A 20,896-nucleotide genomic window follows, 5' to 3' on the forward strand; every position below is an offset into this window, starting at 1 on the left:
ATCACAGAGCATAGCCTCAGCGACCAAACAGAGTTCATAGTTTCATTAAATACAGCAACATATTAACCGTATGCAAGAGGAAGTAACCATGTGCAAAAGGGATAACCCAAATATTATTGGGTTATATCATTCATTACAGCATTTCCGTTAATCCAACTAGTACATGCACAGGCCAGGGCCAGCCAAAACCTGATTTCGTCTCATCAATGGCCAGAGGGGCTTTCTATCAGCTTTGGCTGATTTGCCAGCTGTGTCTATTTCTTGAAATTGAACGACCTCAAAACAGTGGTACATATGTTGGTAACCTCCAGACTTGACTTCTGAAATGTGCTTTATGTGGGGCTGCCTTTGTACGTAGTCTGGAAACTCCAGTTGGTCCAGAATGCAGCAGTCAGGTTGGTCTCTGGGTCATCTCAGAGAAACCACATCACTCCTTTGCTGATAGAGTTACACTGGCTGCCAATAGGCTCCTGGGCAAAATACAAAGTGCTAGTTATAACTTATAAAGCCCTAAATGGCTTAGGCCCTGGGTATTAAGAGAACGTCTTCTTCATTATGAGCCCCACCGCCCATTGAGGTCATCCGGAGAGATCCGTTTCCAATTGCCGCCAGCTTAGCTGGTGGCCACATGCGGACGGGCTTTCTTGGTTGCTGCCCCAAGACTGTGGAATGTGCTCCCTACTGAAATATGACCCTCCCCGTCTCTGACAATTTTTTAAAAGCACTTGAAAACCCACCTCTTTGCCCAAGCTTTTTCAGCTTTTTAAATTTTAAAGTTTTAATCTGTTTTGACTTTTAGATTGTCTAAATTGTTTTAAGATTTATGTGTATGTTTTAACTTGTTTTGTGTTATTGTTAACTTCCCAGAGACGAAGGTTTGGGGCAGTGTACAAATCTGACAAATAAATAAACAAACAAACAAACAAATATTATTAGACATGATGAGGGAAATGACATAAAGTGGCCCTATTGACACTCTAATTCAGCGACCTTCGCTGTTTTTCAAGCGGGGGCCACTTTGGCAAAAGCCTTCTATATGAGAGCCATTTCCCACTGGGCTGACCTCTGCACAGTGCTGGGAGGGCCCTTTAAGAGAGCCAGAGCCCTCTCTTAAGAGCTCTAGGAGGAAAGCAGTAGGAACAACTACATTTCCCTTCCAAGATGATGCAGGCTCAGTTTCCCTTCAAGGAGCCCCCAGCACTGGGTAAAGGGCAGCACTGCATGGTGGAAATGGCCATCTCGGCGCAGTGCCAGGGGGAGTGTGCAGAGTATTCAGCCCAATCAGCAATTAGTCAGGGCACCGGACTTAGGGTTGACAGGGGCCGCCACTGGTCCACAGGCCTTACAGTGAGGAACACTACTCTGACTACTACACCACACTACTAACCTCCCCTCAAAACCCCATTCTGCAATTTATTATGTATAGACTGAATATAATGCTACCACCTTTGAATTGGGTCTTGGAGGATTCTTCTACAAGCACAAATGTAATGGGAGCACACTTTGAATGGAATGGCCAGATAAGTCCATATCCTCAAAATAATACTGGTTTACAATATTTGCAATGACTTACTTGTTGCTTGCTAACTCCTTCTAGGTGCAGTATTTGTTTTTGTTTTATTGCCATGGTTACCCTTTTCTTTTCTGCCGCAGAAGTAATGAAGTAGTGGGTAGTTTTGCTATTTATTCCCTGCAAAATTCTGCTAAGCCCTGGAGCGTCTCATTTTTCTAGCCAGGGGACAAGAGGGATTCATTCCAACTAGCTGGTAAGACGCTCTGTGGATAAATAAGGACAGATTGAAACTCTCTTAGTGAGCAGGTACACTCCCCAGGGGAGAGAGGAGAGCAGAGAGAGAGGTTAAATGAAGCCAGGAAGGATTTTTCAAGATCCTGAAAGAAAACTGAGCGCACACAAAAAATGGGGGGAAAGAGAAAAAGAAAAAAGACCACTTACTTTTTATCACCAGGCATGTTGTGTGCATAAGTTGTGCTGGAAACAGAAGTCAAAATTATTTAGTTATGTAAGCCACATTTTATACGAAGAAACATGGAAATCTTTGGCCTGTGTAGCTCGTGAAAATTAAGCACCTTTGAATGTTTGCTTAATTTACATCGTTTATGCTGCTGCTTCCACTTATAGGAAGAGACATATAGGGCCTTGAAATGCCGCCACATGCTTCCAACATTTCCCATTGAAACAGATGCAACTTTGCCAGTAAGACCACTTCCATTGGTTCGGACGTGAACTCCGCCTTTCTTGCAGTACAGTCTCGGGAGCTGTACAGACACTTGGATGAGTGTCAGTCACAGCAGCCTGAAGAAGTGGGAAAGGTTCTTGCAGTTGTTCCTCAGGCAACCTGTGCCCTGGAGCAGGGGTTCCCAACCTTGGGGTCCCCAGAGGCTGTTGGAGTATGACTCCCATCATCCCCAGTCTCAGTGGCCTTTGAGGGAAGCCTGCAAGGGGGAAGAAGACAACCTCCCCCTCCTGTCTGTGTTCAGGGGCGTGCCCCCTCTGATCCTGATGGAAGTATACAGCTGTCAAGGCTAGTCGCCACTGAGAGCCCTATCCTTCATGAACTTGTCTAATCCCTTTTAAAAACCCTCTTGGTAGCCATCACCACATCTGAGGGCAGCAAATTCCAAGTTGAGCTATACAGTTTGTAAAGAAGTCCTTCCTTTTGTCTGTCCTGAACCTCTCAGCATTTAGCTGGAGAGGAGAGCTGGTCTTGTGGTAGCAAGCATGACTTGTCCCCTTAGCTAAGCAGGGTCCGCCCTGGTTGCATATGAAAGGGAGACTAGAAGTGTGAGCAAGATATTCCCCTTAGGGGATGAAGCTGCTCTGGGAAGAGCAGAAGGTTCCAAGTTCCCTCCCTGGCTTCTCCAAGATAGGGTTGAGAGAGACTCCTGCCTGCAACCTTGGAGAAGCTGCTGCCAGTCTGTGAAGACAAACAATACCGAGCTAGATAGACCAATGGTCTGACTCAGTATATGGCAGCTTCCTATGTTCATAAGAATATGAGAACAGCCCTGCTGGATCAGGCCCAAGGCCCATCTAGTTCAGCATCCTGTTTCACACAGTGGCCCACCAGATGCCACTGGAACCCTACAGCAGGAGTTCCTATGTTCCTAGCTTCAATGGATGACCCCTGGGTTCTAATATTATGAGAGCAGGAGAGAAACTTCTTTCTATCCAGCAGATCCACACCATGAATAATTGTATCTAAACTAAAAAGGCCCAAACGTTTTCTTTCCTCCCAGGGGAGTGACTCCAACCTCCTGATCATTTTGGTTGCCCTTTTCTGCACCTTCTGTAGCTGAACAATATCCTTTTTATGGTGCGGTGACCAGAACTGTACACAGTATTCCAAGTGTGGCCACACCATAGATTTCTATAAGGGCATTACTATACAGTACAGAATTGGCAGTTTAATTATCAATCCCTTTAATTGTCAAACTGCTCTTACCATTAAGAAACATCTCCTAATGTTAAACCAAAGTCCTGTTTTGAAACAGTTGCACTGGCTGCCGATATGTTTCCGGGCAAAATACAAAGTGCTAGTTTTTACCTTTAAAGCCCTGAATGGCTTAGGTCCAAGTTATCTTAGAGAGTGCCTTCTTCTACATGATCCTCACCGCACGTTAAGGTCATCTGAGGAGGTCCGTCTCCGGTTACCACCGGTATGTCTGGTGGTGACTCAAAGGCAGGCCTTCTCTGCGGCTGTTCCTGGGCTGTGGAATGCACTCCCAGCAGAAATCCATAATCTGAGTTCATTATTGGCCTTCAGGAAAGCCTTTAAGACCTATCTGTTTTGCCTGGCCTTTCACCGTTTTTAAACTGTTTTTAAACCGTAAAGGTTCGGCCTGGTTTTCCAGGGTTTTAAAAACTGTTTTAATTGTTTTAATAATGGTTTTATGCCGTTTTTACAGTTTTTGACTTTAATAATGAATTGATTTTAGTTTTGATTTAATGTAAACTGCCCTGAGCCATTTTGGAAGGGAGGTATAGAAATGAAATGAATAAATAAATAAATTCTTGTTCTGCACTCTGGGGCAGCAGTGAACAAGTCTTTGCTTTTCCAAGTAATAAAATGATTACGATAAAATTAATAATACCCCATAGCAAATTGTTATGTACACAGAGAAGGGTTGTAATGCACATGTGACGAACCTTCTGAGTATTTGAAGACTGCTGTAATGTCTCTCCTTGTTTGTCTCCATGCTTCAGCCTTTTCTTATAGGGCTTGTTTTCTAGAGGCCTGACCATCTTTACGATAATCCTTTGAACCCTTTCCAATTTGTCAACATCCTTCATAAAGTGCAGCTCCCTTAATTGTTCATTACTTTACAGATGATACTATCTATCTATTATTTTTATTACTGAATTGGTTAAGATGTAGCTAATATCTGAGTACTACTTTGAACATAGGAAGCTGCCTTATACTGGGTCCAACCACTGGTCCAGCCAGGGGCGTATCTAGGGGTAGGGCAGGCAGGGCACATGCCCCAGGCGCCATTTGAAGGGGGGCGCCATTTTTCTAAAATTAAAAAAAATTAAAATGGCTGCTGAAAACAAAATGGCCACCGCGCATACTCAAATGGCCTCTGTGAGGCCCTAGGCCATGCCAGGCCTCGCAGAGGCCATTTGAGCATGCGCAGTCGCCATTTTGTTTTCAGTGGCCATTAAAAAAAATTTTTTTAAAAAAAATGGCCACCGCACATGCTGAAATGGTCCCTGCAAGGCTCTAGAGGCCAGAGAGGGGAGGGAAAACCTTTGAAGACCCCCCCACAGCCTTTAGGAAGCCCCCCGAAGGGGCTACAGGTAATTTTAAAAAAAAAAAAATAAAAAAAATTAAAGATTTTTTCTTTTTTAAAATTTTTTTTTAAAAAAATTAATATAATATAAGTCACTGTACACATATTTAGTTTGGCACTATGTACAGAGAATCAGATGGGGGTCAGATCTTTGGACATGGGGCGCAATTTCAGTGCTTGCCCTAGGCACTATTTTCCCTAGATACGCCTCTGGGTCCAGCTAACCCAGTAGAGCCTTCTCTGACTGGCAGCATCTCTCTTTTGACAGAGTTTCCAACAGAGGAATGTGCTACTTGATCCTTTCAATTGGAGATGCCAAGTATTGAACCTGAGACCATCTGCCTGCAAAGCATATGCTGTACCACTAAGCTGTACTCCTCCTCCAAATTCTGAAATTCAAATATTATTATTCTTGTTGTTCTCTGGTACATAATTTCATTTACAGTGTTCATTAAAGGGCTCCCTCTTTGCTCTTCCTTAGGTGACATAGTCCATTGTACTTTAAACCCTGGATGTGGTATCTACCTGTTGTGACTTAAATATTCAAAGATGATTTTCGCCCAGTGTTTGCTATTTCTGCGCAACCTTGTTTTTTGTCTGTGTTTTTTTACCCTCTGTTCCCCACAGTTAAGCAGATTGCCTCAGATTGATTTTTGAGAAGCAGTGCTAATAACTGCAGCTGACCATGAATGTGTTTTGAATTATGCACCAAGAAGAATTTTCTTTTTCTTTGCCTTCCCCCGCCCTCTCCGCTTTCCTAGGTGTTGGAAAACCAACTTGCAGTTAAATCTGCGGATGTGGATCAGCTGAAACAGAATTACATGGCTTTAGGTGACCATGCCAAACGTCCTGAGGAGAGAGTGAAAGGAATCCACAAACTGGATGAAATGAGGACCCGAGTGGCCAATCAGGTGGACAGTTTGACTTTGGGCTGTGCTTACGGGGTTAGGGACATGCCAAAAGGCACCTGGTGGGCTCCCTTGCAGTGGCCTCGCCTTATTGGACAAGGAGGAATAAATGTCCCTGGGCCGCCAGGGTCAAGGGGACTGCCACGGTGCCCCTTGCCCCTCCCCAGGGTACCCCCTTGGCCTCCTCTCACACCTAACCTGCAAATGAAGTGCTAGGCACATGAGATGCAACCTCACTCCCAGCTGGCATTTCATTTGCCTTTCTTGGGGGAGAGGAACAAAGCACCCAGCCAGCAAATGACTTGCTGGCTTGGAGGAAGTGGGTAGTGGCCGTGCATTTGTCCTTCCAGGTGCTGGCCATGCCCCCTGCATCAACATGTCTGACATGAACGTAAGTGGTGTGGTCAATGTGTGCGCCGGGGAGTGGGGAGGGGACAAACCTGTCCCCAGAGTCAGCCTGTCCCCGGGCCATCGGCAAGCCCCCTACACCTCTGCTCCCTGCCAAGCCAAGATTACAAACCAGTGCTGTGCCCCGAAAATTATTTTTGTCCCCAGCCTTCAAAGCAAAGCACTCTGCTGGAAGACTTTGCTGTTTATAGAAGAGGGTCTCCCATCCGCAGGGCAGTGGTGGGTGCAGTGGCGTAACTATAATAGGATAAGGGGAGACAGTTGTCTGGGGGCCCACTGCCTTGGGGGGGCCCCAGAGGCAAGTCACATGACTGACTCCCCCAGCCGCGCACCCGCCCGGGCTTCCTTCAGTTGTATTCATCCTCCGAAACTGATGTGAGTGTTAAGACCTGGAGCTACCAGAACAGCATGTCTTTCTCTAGTACCATTAAATAACTTGCATCATCCACAATTTACAAAACCTTTAAAAAAATAATTTAGGATTTTACTTCATTGAGGGGGGCGCCATTTTAAAATCTTGTCTCTGGGCCCACTCCAACCTTGCTACGCCCCTGGATGGGTGAGCCTGGTGTGAGGGAAGAACACGTATTTTTAAAAATATACTCTGCTCCTCTAGCACACTGCTGCTTACAATAAAGCAACAAGAAAACAGAACAGCAGCAATACAAAACAGCAGGCAGGACTAAAACAGATTAAAACTGAAAACCCAATTAAAACTGGTTTTAAAATGCTTCATTTACAAGGAGGGCTTTCAGATTCTTTTTAGAGCCAATCAAGGAGGGAGCCTCTGGGCGGGCATTCAAAACATGGGGGGCCACTACTGAGAAGATCCTGCCCCTATTTCTGCCTCAGTGGCAGGGCTGAGAGCAGTGCCTGAGAGGACCTTGGCAGATTCAAATGAGCGAACGTGGTCTGACAGATACTACTACTACTACTACTACTACTACTACTACTACTACTACAAATATTTATATACCACTCTTCAACAAAAGTTCCCAAAGTAATTTACATAGATAAAATAAAGAAAAATACATAAAATGGCTCCCTGTCTCCAAAGGGCTCACAATCTCAAAAGAAATAGAAGGTAGACACCAGCAACAGCTACTGGAGGGATGCTATGCAGGGGATGGATAGGGCCAGTTGCTGTCCCCCTGCTAAATAAAGAGAATCACCACTTTCAAAAGGCATCTCTTTGCTCAGATAGCAGGGGATACACCAGTCCCAAGCCAAGTAGGGTTTGAAAGGTCAAGACCAGCACTTTGAATTTAGCCTGGAAGAAAATTGGCACCCAGTGAAATTGCCACAGGATCAGTGTAATACTTGTGTAGCAATTGGTGCCCACAAGCATCCTTGCGGTAGCAGGCAACATGAACATGAGAAGGAACAACATGGCCAGGTTACCATGGCAACAGGATGAGTCTCCCAGTCCCAGCCTAATAGGAAACCACAGTGGAGCTGGGACAGGAGGAGAAAGGATTCAAGACTTCCTGCAGGTATTTAAAGTCAGACAAGCCAAGGCTGAGACTTATTGTGTGCTCAGAAGTTTAGAGCACATATAGGATAGAATTGATAATGAAGACATTGAAGTGGTGGATAGCTTCTGCCTTTTAGGATCGACCATCAACAGTAAAGGATCCAGCAGTCAAGAAATATCCCGCAGATTAGCACTTGGTATGGTTGCAATGAAGGCCTTGGAAAGGAAATTTAGATGCCATGATGTGTCTATACCAACAAAGATTAGAATCATTGAGACAATGGTTTTTCCCATGACACTTTATGGATGCAAAAGCTAGACGCTGAAGAAGCAAGATAGAAGAAGCATTGACACTTTTGAACTTTGGTGCCAGAGAAGTGCAGGAGAGGAGAGCTGGTCTAGTGGTAGCAAGCATGACTTGTTCCCATAGCTAAGCAGGGTCTGCCCTGGTTTATTTATTTATTTAATTTTTACATTTATGACCCGCTCTTCCTCCAAGGAGCCCAGAGCGGTATACGACATTCTTTAGTTTCTCTTTCACAACAACCCTGTGAAGTAGGTTAGGCTGAGAGAGAAGTGACTGGCCCAGAGTCACCCAGCAAGTCTCATGGCTGAATGGGGATTTGAACTCGGTTCTCCCCGATCCTAGTCCAGCACTCTAGCCACTACACCACGCTGGCTCTGGTTGCATCTGAATGGGAGACTTGATGTGTGAGCACTGCAAGATATTCCCCTCAGGGGATGAAGCCGCTCTGGGAAGAGGAGAAGGTTTCAAGTTCCCTCCCTGGCTTCTCCAAGATAGGGCTGAGAGAGATTCCTGCCTGCAACCTTGGAGAAGCCACTGCCAGTTTGTGAAGACAATACTGAGCTAGATAGAGCAGTGGTCTGACTCAGTATATGGCAGTTTCCTATGTTCCTATCTTCCTATGTTCCTAAGACTTTTGAAGATACTATGGACAGCCAGGAAAACAAACAAATGGATCATAGAACAAATCAATCCAGAATTTTCACTCCAGGCACAAATGACCAGGCTCAAACTAGCATACTTCGGAAACATGCGAAAACCCAGCTCCCTTGAGAAGTCCATAATGCTGGGAAAAGTTGAAGGAAAGAGAAGAAGAGGACAACCAGCAGCAAGGTGGATGCACTTGATTACGACAAAAATGAATGCACCACTGAGAGACCTTAAAGGCCAAGCTGAAGACAGATCATCCTGGAGAGAATCTATCTCTGTAGTCGCCAAGAGTCGACACCGACTTGACGGCACGTAATCAATCAATAGGATCGAGAGCAGTCAATCAGCCCCCTCTCTTCTAAGAGCTGAAGGCCTGAGGGAGCAGCTCTCTAACTCAGGCCAAGAGTTGTCCAATTTGTCCAAGGTTGTTCCATGGCAGAGGTCAGCCTGGAAATAAAGTCTCCCACCTCCATGTTCAGCAATTTATCCAATGGATTATATCAGGGGTTCTTGGGGTCCCCAGATGTTATTGGACTACAGCTCCCATGATCCCCAACCACATGCGAGTTGTCCACATGAGGATCATGCGAGTTGTAGTCCAGCAACATCTGGGGACCCAAAGTTGAGAACCCCTCCTGTAGATGAAACTGTGGCTGTTCCCACAATCATTATTAGGGTAGGAGGAGAAGCCTGAGTCCTACCCCAGTTTGCGAGCCCGATTGGCCATCATGACAATTCCTCAAACAAGGTGGGAGGGGGGAAATGCTCATCTGCCAGTTGGGAATGGAGGCTGTGAGTCCAGAACTTGTACCCAGCTCCTGAGTGAGGGTGGAGGGGAAGCACTCCTCTCACCTCCGTGCCCAGCTCGCAGACAAGCCTTTCCCCCTACTCCTTGCTTGCTTGTAGAAGTATCACGATGGCCAATCGGGAGCACATGTGGCTCCTGAACGAGGGTAGGAGGCTGTCCCTGTTCCCGTAATCATCACGAGAACAGCCCTACTAAGGGCCATGGATCTCTCTCTCTCTTTCTCTCTCTCTCTCTCTCTCTCTCCCCCCCTCCCCCCCCCGTGGAGCTTTCCTGGTTCTAGCCAGGATATAGAGGATCTCTGAAACTTCAACAGAAACCCAAGACAATTTCTAGGGAGTTTAAGCTTTCGCAGAGCCAAAGCTCCCAGCTGAGCACCTGTTCCTTTTGCAACGGAGAGCCCTTGGGGAGCAGCTGTATCTGTGAGCTGCCTGCTGAGCGGCGAATAAAGCCAGCGCATTTATTCCTGTAAATCTCCCTCTAGCCAGGACTTCTGGAATGAGCGCTGTCTGCGCAGCAAGGTCTTGCCCTCCCATTAAGTTGCTAATGAAAATAATTCTGATGCTTCACTCTCAAACACAAATCCTTTTTAGAGTGTCAGCTTTGAAGCATGTACCATTACCTCTGAAATCAGTTATATATTAATTTGTTAAATGTTGAGAGACTTTTGTCCAGCATGCCTTGGAAAGGTAATACTGGAATAAATGTTTAACGATGGGTGGCTTCTAGTTCCAAAATGTCCTCCTAAGTCGTTGCGCGGGTGTATTTTGTCAAACAGAAATAGCAGCCCTGTTTCTAAGCTTGGCCTCTTAATTCACGTTTGCAGCTTGAGCAGCTGAAGACCTCGGCACAGACTGCTTTGGAAGAGTGGAGGGTTTATGATGAGGCCCAGGATGAAGTCAAGCTGCTGCTCGCAAGAGCTTCATATTCCATGGAGCACAGCAAACCTCCCGTGACCACAGCAGAGACTATGAACAGCCAAGTGGAAAATCTCCAGGTAAAGGCACATTTATGGGATGGGGCCGTAACTGAGTGGTGGAGCATTTGCTTTGCGTGCCTAAGGTCCCTGATTCACTCCCTGGCGTCTCCAGGTAGAGCTGCTTCCAGCCAGTGTAGACAATACTAAGCTGGATGGACCAGTATAAGGCAGCTCCCTATGTTCTCCATGTAACATATTTTAGGGTTCTTACATTTTCCTTTTCAAAATAAATAAAGGAACATAGGAAGCTGCCTTATACAGAGTCAGATCATTGGTCCATCTAGCTCAGTATTGTCTACACCAGGGATTCTCAGTGTTGGGTCCCCAGATGTTATTGGATTTCAACTCCCATCATCCCCAACCAAAGGTCACTGGGGCTGGGGATTATGGGAGCTGAAGTCCAAGAACATCTGGGGACCCAACGTTGAGAATCCCTGGTCTACACAGACTGGCAGTGACTTCTCCAAGGTTACAGACAGGAATTTCTCTCAGCCCTGTCTTTGAGATGCCAGAGAGGGAACTTGAAACCTTCTGCATGCAAGCAGGCAGGTGCTCTTGCCAGAGTGGCCCCATCTCTTGAGGGAAATACCTTAAGTGCTCACACATGTAGTCCCCCATTCAAATGCAAACCAGGGCAGACCCTGCTTAGCAAAGGGGGCAGTTCATGCTCGTTACCACAAGACCGGCTCTCCTCTTGGGCTGATTCCGGCACAACACCAAACTTTTTTTACACATAATAAAATTGAAGTCGAAAGACAACTTATACATTTTATTATAAATATATAAAGATCAAGGGCTGGTTCTCACGATCAATCTAACGTCAGTTTACTGGGAATCTAGATATTCCCATGGACCATCACATGAGAAAATATCAGCGATCTCAAATTGGCACCATGTCAAACAGACAAGCAGCTGAGAGTGGTAGTCTTAGGTTTGAACTCAGCGTGATAATCTTGGCTTCGTGTCACTTTGTCTGAGATCGCCAACATTTTCTGAGTTCTCACGACTCACTCTGCAGGAGGTAATGGCGCGAATCTCTAGATTCCTGGCAAGCTGACATTAGATAAGTCATGAGAACCAACCTTGGGGAAGGCACTATCAGGTGATCTACATGATGCTATATGGCAGAGATGGCTAAATTCTGCATTCTTGGGTGCATCTCTGTTCTCCAGTTGCTAAACCAGTCTGTCCCCCGATTAACTAATGTGAGGTCCAGACAATCCAAACCAATCATGCAAGACCAAAGGCCTCCATGGCTGGGGATGATGTGAGTTGTAGTCCAACAACGTCTGGGGACCCAAGTTTGAGAACTCCTGCCATCATGGATATTCAGGCTCTATGAAGACTTGGCATAATAAGAACATTAGAAGAGGCTTTCTGTGCAGACCAGAAGTCGGCAGTGGTCCTTAATCCTTCCAGATGAGATAGTAACAATAACAAACGTATCCCAAGAGACTCATGGCTATTGAATTCCAGAGGAGAGCTGGTCTAAAGAGAGGAGAGCTGGTCTTGTGGTAGCAAGCATGACTTGTCCCCTTAGCTAAGCAGGATCCACCCTGGTTGCATATGAATGGGAGACTAGAATTGTGAGCACTGTAAGATATTCTCCTTAAGGGATTGCGCCACTCTGGGAAGAGCAGAAGGTTCCAAGTTCCCTCCCTGGCATCTCCAGTATAGGGCTGAGAGAGATTCCTGCCTACATCCTTGGAGAAGCTATTGCCAGTCTGTATAAACAATACTGAGCTAGATGGACCTATGGTTTGACTCAGTATATGGCAGTTTCCTTTGTTCATAATTGTCCCAGAGAAGTGTGTGTGTCACTTTCTTCCAGGACTCCTTCCACGCAATATTAAAATTATCCATGAAACTCTTGATTCATGAAACAAGAACTGTCCAGCAGTCTATGGAAGTCTCTAGTCTACAAACTTTTTTTTTTTTTTGGAACCCACCCATGTTTAACTCACGTTAGCCTTTCATGGTATACCAAAGGAAAAACAAATATGAAAGTAAAAAGAGACCAAATTCCCTTCCAGTTTCCAGGAGTTCCACAGTCTGCTTGTCAGGAGGCACTTCTTACTCAACCCTAGGCAGCCTGGAGAGAGATGGTGCTCAAGCCTGCCTTCCCGTCAGGGGCCCACCATTTGTGGTTGGCCCTGGAAGGCAGCCAATAGCACTGACTTACCCCTCCTGGGGGGGGAGGGGGAAGGTCTCATCACATTGCTCTTTAGAGGTGATCCAAGCATCTCCAGTGCTTGGGGCAACTGCAGGGGAAAGCCCCCACCCACTTTCCAGTGCCAAACTATGGGGGACATGTACTTACCTGGTGCACTAATCCTTTAGAGATGCTCAAAGGTTGTTGCTGCTGCTGCTACTACTACTACTACTACTAGGAATGTTTATATACTGCTTTTCAGCAAATGTTCTCAAAGCAGTTTACAGATACCAAATAATAATATATAAAGATGGTCCCCTGTCCCAAAAGGGCTCACAATCTAAATAAGAAACGTAAGTTTCTTATTTCTTCTTAATCTAAATAAGAAACATAAACTCCCATTAACAGTCATTGGAGGGATGCTGTGCTGGGGTTGGACAGGGCCAGTTGCTCTGCCCCTGCTAAATATAAGAGAATCGCCACTTTAAAAGGGGCCTCTTTGCTCAGTTCACGAGGTTAGATGTTTCACTGTTTTCTGAGGTTTAGCATAAAGTTGATGAAATTCCCACGCCTGGACAAGCATGGGGGTCGCATGGGGGTCTCGCTGCTTATGGAGCCTTTCTGAAAGTGGCATGAGGTCTGGGAGAGCCCTCGTTCCCCTCCCCCCCGAGATGTAGGAGAAGGGTCGAGGACCTCATTGGGATTAAAAAATTGATTTGGCCAGTGCGTGTGTGGAGATCTGCTCAGAGTTCTAAATGCTCCCTCTTGGAATGAGAGACACAAGTGAGCACATCAGTAACCACTGCCTCAAACTTCTTCAGATTCCTAACCTGATTACATGGCGTTTCATTTTGCAGTCTCTTCAAGACAAAGCGGAGAGTAACGAAGAAAGCTTGGCTAGACTCCAAGCTGCTGCTGGCAATCTGAAGAAGCTGTGTGATCCCTCATGCTCGGAGATTATTGATCAGAAATGCAAAGAGGCATGCACAAGGTACAGTCGGTTTTCCTTTTCTGCTGTTCAAGTCATTGCTTGCAAATTCAGTGGTGTCTGTTGTGTACGTCAGAGATTAATATTACTTTGACTGGAGGAAAGTAGAAAATTCCTATTTAATATCACCCTTGTTCTCTGGGGTCATAAAAATCATAAAATCTTAGAGCTGGAAGGGAGCTGGAAGGTCTTAGAGTCCAACCCTTTGCTCTATGCAGGAATTATGATTGTGTGCATGGTCAACATGTTGACTCAGCATGCCAAACACTATTAAGCTCATAGGAACATAGGAAGCTGCCTTATACTGAGTCAGACCATTGGTCCATCTAGCTCAGTATTGTCTACACAGATTGGCAGCAGCTTCTCCAGGGATGCAGGCAGGAGTCTCTCCCAGCCCTATCTGGAGATGCTAGGGAAGGAACTTGGAACCTTCTGCATTCAAGGATGCCGATCCTCTTCCCAGAGCAGCCCCATCCCCTAAGAGGAATATCTTGCAGAGCTCACATAGGCAGATCCTGCTTAGCAAAGGGGACAATTCCTGCTTGCTATAGACCTCCAATAGTCCAGATATCTTAGTAGTTAACGGCACAGGGGAAATATCAACTATTACTGTGAAAATAACAACAACATGTTCCCAAGGGTACCCCAGGTATATGTTCAGAGGCAGCAAAAGAAGGGGGGGGCGGGCTGGAGAGAATTGTTGTGGTACTCCAGATGTTGCTGAACTACAGCTCCCATCACCCACAGCTCCAATTTATTGTGGCTGGGGTTGATGGGAGTTGCAGTTCAGCAACCTCTGGAGCATCAGTTTGGGAACCCCTGGGTCTAGGTGCTGCTGAGTGTCTTCCACAGCTCTGGGATAACATGCACTCTGCAGTATGTATGGATATTTGAATTGAAACTGCTTTTGCTAAGCTGAACTGCTGGACTGGGTAGGCTAGGATTGGCAGTGCTGATTGGCGGTGGTTTTCTCAGCCTTGCTTCCTACTTTGCTGCCTGGGTGCCTTTAACTTAGAGGTGCAAGGAATTGAACCTGGGACCTTGCCTGCACAGCATGGCCCCCACTACTGAGCTATGGGCCTTCCACCTAAGAATGCTAGATCTAAACCCTAGATGGTTGGGTTCAAATGCTGGCCTCACCTTGCTTGTGCCTCTGTTGCTAACTCACCTAATAGATGTATCCAGACCTGCACTATTTGAGTGGTGAGCCTTCGATAGAAACCCAATCACTGCATTTTGTTCAGACATATCGCCTTTTAAAGATGTTGCTTAGGGAAACCCATTCATCCTGCTTACAACCAAACCTGGCTTTGTACCATGCTGATTTTTAAAAATAAATATATATTTTAAATAAATTTCCTTGAACACCCATACATTTAATGCTCTTATCGTGTAGGAACTCAGTGTGAAATTTCAGGGCTTTCTGCCCAGCCATTTGGGCAGTATTAATATGTCTAAGTTCCCACTGAAACTCCCCTATGGCAGAGATGGGCAAACCTGGCCTTCCAGCTGTTGGTGAACTACAACTCCCATCATCCTCAGCCTGTGGCTGGAGATGATGGGAGTTATAGTCCACCAACAACTGGAGAGTCAAGTTTGCCACCCTGCCCTATGAGGAACGTCTTCTATGAGAAAATTATTATCTAAATTGGAAATATGGGTGCAGCTCCCCTAGTGGCAGCCCATGTTCATTGCATATGTTTGCTAAATGGTAGATCCACCCCTGATTGTTCAGTTACAGTTATGTTCATTAGGTTTTACAAAAGGAATGGTCAGCAACTGCCAAGCAAGATGTATGCCCGGGATAATATGTGATGGTGTTTTGCAACTGGGAGTTTGACAAGCTCACCCCTTTGAGATGTTATGATTTTATTAATCGGAAACAAGTCAAAAACGAGCCTTCTGCATATCTGAAAATATGTGCAAATTAATTGTGCCTGTGCCACATGTGACACCCATGATCTTGCATGTTTTTGTCAGGTGGATGCAACTCAATGAAGAAATTGGAGATCAGCTGCAGAAAGTGCAGACCTCTTTAAGCCTTTGGGATTCGTACATTGGTTTGCATGCTGATGTGACAGCAAAACTAGACAAACATGAGGAACAATGCAATTCTCTTTTGGAGGCTAGCATACCTGCAGGCCTTACAATGGAGTTCCTGAAGCAGAAGATACAGGATGTGAAAGTAGGTAGACACTATCCATTAATCAGCCTTTATTATGGCCAAAGGTCAGCTGGAAAAGAAACCAATGAATACATAAAGTAAGATACAGTTATATCCATGCACAATCCCAGCAGATTTAATAGCTTCTCGCAAATGCATCACTAAAACATGATGACATTATGTTGACATTAGGCCATTATGCTTTGCTAGAACAAGAGATGGGAAGCTTGTTATTTACTCTCCTATATATTTTATTTCCAACATTTTAATATCCTATTTCTCTGTAAGCTCAAGGTGACTTACAGCATCTAGAGCATACAACTTCAAAAATGCATACAAATGTAGCCCAAGTTCTTTTAAGCTACTCAAATGATACAGGGGCATTCATAGCTACATCTTTCCACTGCTAGGAGCCAAGAACGTTATCCTACTGCTGCAAATATTTATATACAGCTTTTCCACAAACATTCTCAAAGCAGTTTACATAGAAAAATAAATAAGCAATAAAGCTCTTACTTCTGAAGTAAGAGCCTCCCTGCCATCTCTGACACTTGTTTTTTTTTAAAGGAGATGCTTAAAACCCATCTGTTCACCCAAACTTTTAACTAGACTTTTAATATGAAGTTATTTTAAACTGTTGTAATGTTTTAATTGCTGTTTTGATCATGTCGTATTTATTGTAAACCAGAGACACAAGTTTGGGGCGGTTTACAAATATGCTAAATAAATAAATATAATGAATGCATGCATAAGCGAAATATACTAAATAAATAAATAAGATGGTTCCCTGTTCCAAAAGGGCTCACAGTCTAATGTAAGGTAGACTCAGTAACAACCTCTGGAGGAATGCTGTGCTAGGATTAATTAGGGACCGTTGTTCTCCCCCACTAAATGGTCAGAATCACCACTTTTAAAAGGTGTGTCTTTGCTCAGTTAGCAGGAGTATTTTCCTTTAGAAAATAAACCTTTGGGCTGCAAGGCATGTTACAAGATGTACTTGAAAATCATGCTCTGACTTTTTGTTATAGACAGGGTAGACCCAAAGATAGAAAAAAAGATTCTACCTGAATGGCATTGAATCTCCGTATACCACATTTCAAGCCAGGACATTTCAAACGCCATAGAAACTGTATATTGGAAATGTTTGGACTCTATGGACTATGTGATGCAAGAAGGAGAGACAAACATGGCCTTTGTTCACAATGCACTAGAAAAGGAGTTCCCAGCCTTGGGCCCCCAGATGTTGTTGGGGAAGGCTCACCGCTCCCCTCACCGAATGCTCCCTTGCCTCTGGTGGCCCATGCCCCTTTCAACAAGAACCCTTGCGAGCTTTGAGAGTGCAGGATGGGGCAAGCAGGGGAGGAGGCTGCCAGCAGGCCCCTCTTCCCTCCTTGTGCTTCTTGCAAGCCTTGCAAGGAGTGTGAGGAAAGACACTCCCTGCAAATCTTGCAAAGGAAGATCAGTCCCAAAAGAGCTGCTCCAACGGCGAAGGAGGGGAATGAGTGACTTTTCACCCTGCTGGCACACCTGGCAACTCCCTCACCTTGCCTTACGAAAGGGTCACCCCTGCCTTAGACCATGACCTGGGAGCACGTCGTAGCAAGCATGACTTGTCCCCTTCACTAAGCAGGGTCTGCCCTGGTTGCATATGGATGGGAGACTTGATGTGTGAGCACTGCAAGCTATTCCCCTCAGCGGATGGAGCTGCTCTGGGAAAAGCAGAAGGTTCCAAGTTCCCTCCCTGGCAGCATCTCCAAGATAGGGCTGAGAGAGACTCCTGCCTGCAACCTCGGAGAAGCTGCTGCCAGTCTGTATAGACAATCCTGATCTAGCTGGACCAATGGTCTGACTCAGTATATGGCAGCTTCCTATGTTCCTACATTCCTAAACAGTCGATGGGCAAATCAGCATCTTCTTTTTATCTTACAAGATACCCAAAGGCCCAGTTTTCAGGTGACATAATCCTGGGGTGGTGGGGTATATCGCACCTAGGATTATATTAACCTAGGAATGAATATACAATATATATACACATATACATAAACACGCACAAAATTATTTATTTATTTATTTATTGAAAGATTGATTGAATGAATGAATAAAGATTGCTATTAAATGGATATTTTAATAGTAAAAGTTTAAGGTATTTAATCAATATAAATACTTAAAATTATTAACAAGGACTTTTAAAAATGTCATTGTATAAAAAAAAAGTCCTTGTTAATAATTTTAAGTATTTATATTGATTATATAATTATTTATATTGATTAAGTATCGTCAACTTTTACTATTAAAATATCCATTTATATTTTATGTTATAATAATATGTATATATCGTTTTATATTTTCTATGCTGGCCTTGGGCCGAAATAAACAAATACATACATACAGTTTTATATTTTCATGTTTATAATAAAATTGTGTGTGTGTTTGTATATGTGTGTGTATATATAGAAGTACATTATATAAATTAACCTAGGATTATATTGTAGTTATCCCTGATCTTTTGTATTACTTTAGTTACTTTCTGGACCAGGTTTATTCCCTGTTGCTTTATGGTGAGACATTCACTTGAGCTGGATCCAAAAAAACCAGACCAATTTCACATTAAGTGAACTGAGCAACACACAGGGAAGGGATCTCAGACTCTTCTTGCAGTGTCTTAAATAAAAGGCGGCAGCAGAGTTTCCCAGCAGCTCAGGGATGGAAAAATTTCCACAGCATTTCACAATCTAATTCCACATCTCTTGCCTACAAATAAAACCAGCATAATTGTGTTGGACACGAAGCAGCTATTAAATCTGCCTGGTGCTAATAATCCCTTCCCAGTATCTGTAGAGGAGGACAAAACAGTTCTCTCCTCTTTTGTAAAGAATAATACCAAGAAGCCGCTTAATGGGTGGGATGGTATTTTACACCTTTTCCAGTTGCGAATGACTGTCAGGAATTGGTTTGGGAGTTCAGTATGCAATTAAGCCTCCCTCATCCTTTTCTGCCCTAACAATTTCAGACAAGATTGACAGCTTGCTGTAAAGGCCTTTGCATCTAGGAGTTGGTAGAAATGTGTTTTCGGCCTTAATAAATCGCATGAAAACTCTAATGGGAAGAAATTAAAATGGATCAATGTAAAGTAGCAGATTCATTTGCCCTTAAGAGCACAGATGCAAGGAGAAAAAGGGGTTAGGAAGCCAGACACACATGCATCACGTTGGTAAAAATTTGTCCTTAATGGTGGTAAATTAGCATTTTATTCTTACTTTATGCCCATTAACAACACAGCTGTGACTCTTGTCCAAAAAGCATGTTTGTGGGGGGGTGCGTTGGTGTTAAGTGAAAATTGTATTAAATTATACACTTCAGAAGTGGTGCTCCCCTCCGCCCTTTTTATCCAGGATAAAGAACAATCGCCAAGCTACAAGTCTAGGAGAACCACAGCTTTCTTCATTCTCTTTGTATTGTTAATCAGCTTCACACAGTCAAAGGGAGTTAAGCGGCCAGATTGAAGCCCTGCAAACCACATGGACACAGCCAGATCCTCTCCTAGCTTTCAGAATTTTTGCAAAGTCTTTATACTTATAAGGGCTTTGGAGTCTCTGGAAGGATAGTAAGGTGCATTCCTATGCATATTTAACTGAGAGGAAGCTTCACTGAATAGTTTGGGACTTGCTGTATTTACCTAAATCCAAGACTAGGTTTTTTCCAAGTTCTTTGATGCTAGAAATCAGGGGGTCCTCTTAAGAACATAAGAGCAGCCCTACTGGATCAGGCCCGAGGCCCATCTAGTCCAGCATCCTGTTTCATTCAGTGGCACACCAGATGCTGCTGGAAGCCTACAGGCAGGAGTAAAGAGCATGCCCTCACTTCTGCTGTTACTCCCCTGCAACTGGTATTCAGAGGCATCTTGCCTCTGAGGCTGGAGGTGGCCTGTAGCCCTCCGACTAATAGCCATTGATAGACCTCTCTCCTCCATGAAGTTATCCAAACCCCTCTTAAAGCCATCCAGGTTGTTGGCTGTCACCACATCTCGTGGCAGAGAATTCTACAAGTTGATTATGGGTTGTGTGGAAAAGTACTTCCGTTTGTTGGTCCTAAATTTCCCGGCAATCAATTTCATGGGATGATCCCTGGTTCTAGTGTTATGGGAGAGGGAAAAGAATTTCTCTCTATCCACTTTCTCCACACCATGCATGATTGTATAGACCTCTATCATGTCTCCCCGCAGTCGTCTTTTTTCTAAACTAAATAGCCCCAAGTGTTTTAGCCTTGCCTCATAAGAAAGGTGCTCTAGGCCCCTGATCATCTTGGTTGCCCTCTTCTGCACCATTTCAAGTTCTACAATGTCCTTCTTTAGATGTGGTGACCAGAATTGTACGCAGTATTCCAGGTGTGGCTGCAGCATAGTTTTGTATCAGGGCATTATAATATTAGCAGTTTTATTTTCAGTCCCCTTCCTAATGATCCCTAGCATGGAATTGGCCTTTTTCACAGCTGCCGCATGTTGAGTCAACACTTTCAACGAGTTGTCCACCATGACCTCAAGATCCCACTGCTGATCAGTCACCAACAGCTCAGATCCCATCAGCGTATATGTGAAGTTAGGGTTTTTCGTCCCATTGCGCATCACTTTACACTTGCTAACATTGAACCGCATTTGCCATTTTGTCGCCCACTCCCCCAGTTTGGAGAGATCCTTTTTGAGCTCCTCACACTCTTTTTTGGATTTCACTACCCTTAAATTCAGAGTCCTTTCTTTGGGATAATTATGGGTATAACCCATAACATCTAGTTTTTAAGGGGCTCATCTTAAATTTAGAGTTGTCTTGTATTCAGGTAAATACAGTAATTCCAAGTAAGCATTCTGCTGGAGTAAATTTCTTGATTTTCCTGCTGATGGTGATTGATTGATTGTTTTAATGCTAAGATTTTCAAGTGAGGTTCTTCAAATACAAGTTTTGTGCCTCCTTTGCAATATTAGAAAAGAGTCATACAATGAAATTGATTGGCAGGAACATAAGAACAGTCTTTCTGGATCAGGCCCAAGGCCTGTTTAGTCCAGAGTCCTGTTTCCCACAGTGACCCACCAGGTGCATTGGGAAGCCATGCAAAAAGGAGATGAAGGTATGTCCTCTCTCTTGCTCCCCTGCAGCTGGTATTTGGAAGCATCCTGCCTCTGAGCCTGGAGATAACCTATAGCCGTCAGGATTAGTAGCCATTGATAGACCGTCCTTCATGAATCTGTCTAAGCCCCTTT

The 20,896-nt window shown here is 44.5% G+C and overlaps 1 protein-coding gene across 8 annotated transcripts in view; it reads left to right on the forward strand.

Moving 5' to 3' along the window:
* SYNE2 (spectrin repeat containing nuclear envelope protein 2) overlaps positions 1-20,896 on the forward strand; it is a 368,664-nt gene that overhangs the window by 264,261 nt on the left and 83,507 nt on the right. For all 8 annotated transcript variants that reach the window (XM_053287390.1, XM_053287373.1, XM_053287409.1 and 5 more), the window contains 4 exons: positions 5,574-5,723; positions 10,189-10,359; positions 13,351-13,484; positions 15,462-15,666. In XM_053287390.1, the coding sequence (XP_053143365.1) occupies positions 5,574-5,723; positions 10,189-10,359; positions 13,351-13,484; positions 15,462-15,666 (660 nt within the window). The remainder of the gene's footprint in view (positions 1-5,573; positions 5,724-10,188; positions 10,360-13,350; positions 13,485-15,461; positions 15,667-20,896) is intronic.

The sequence above is a fragment of the Hemicordylus capensis genome, chromosome 1 (genome assembly GCF_027244095.1).
Source record: "Hemicordylus capensis ecotype Gifberg chromosome 1, rHemCap1.1.pri, whole genome shotgun sequence".
In the NCBI taxonomy this organism is placed as follows: Eukaryota; Metazoa; Chordata; class Lepidosauria; order Squamata; family Cordylidae; genus Hemicordylus; species Hemicordylus capensis.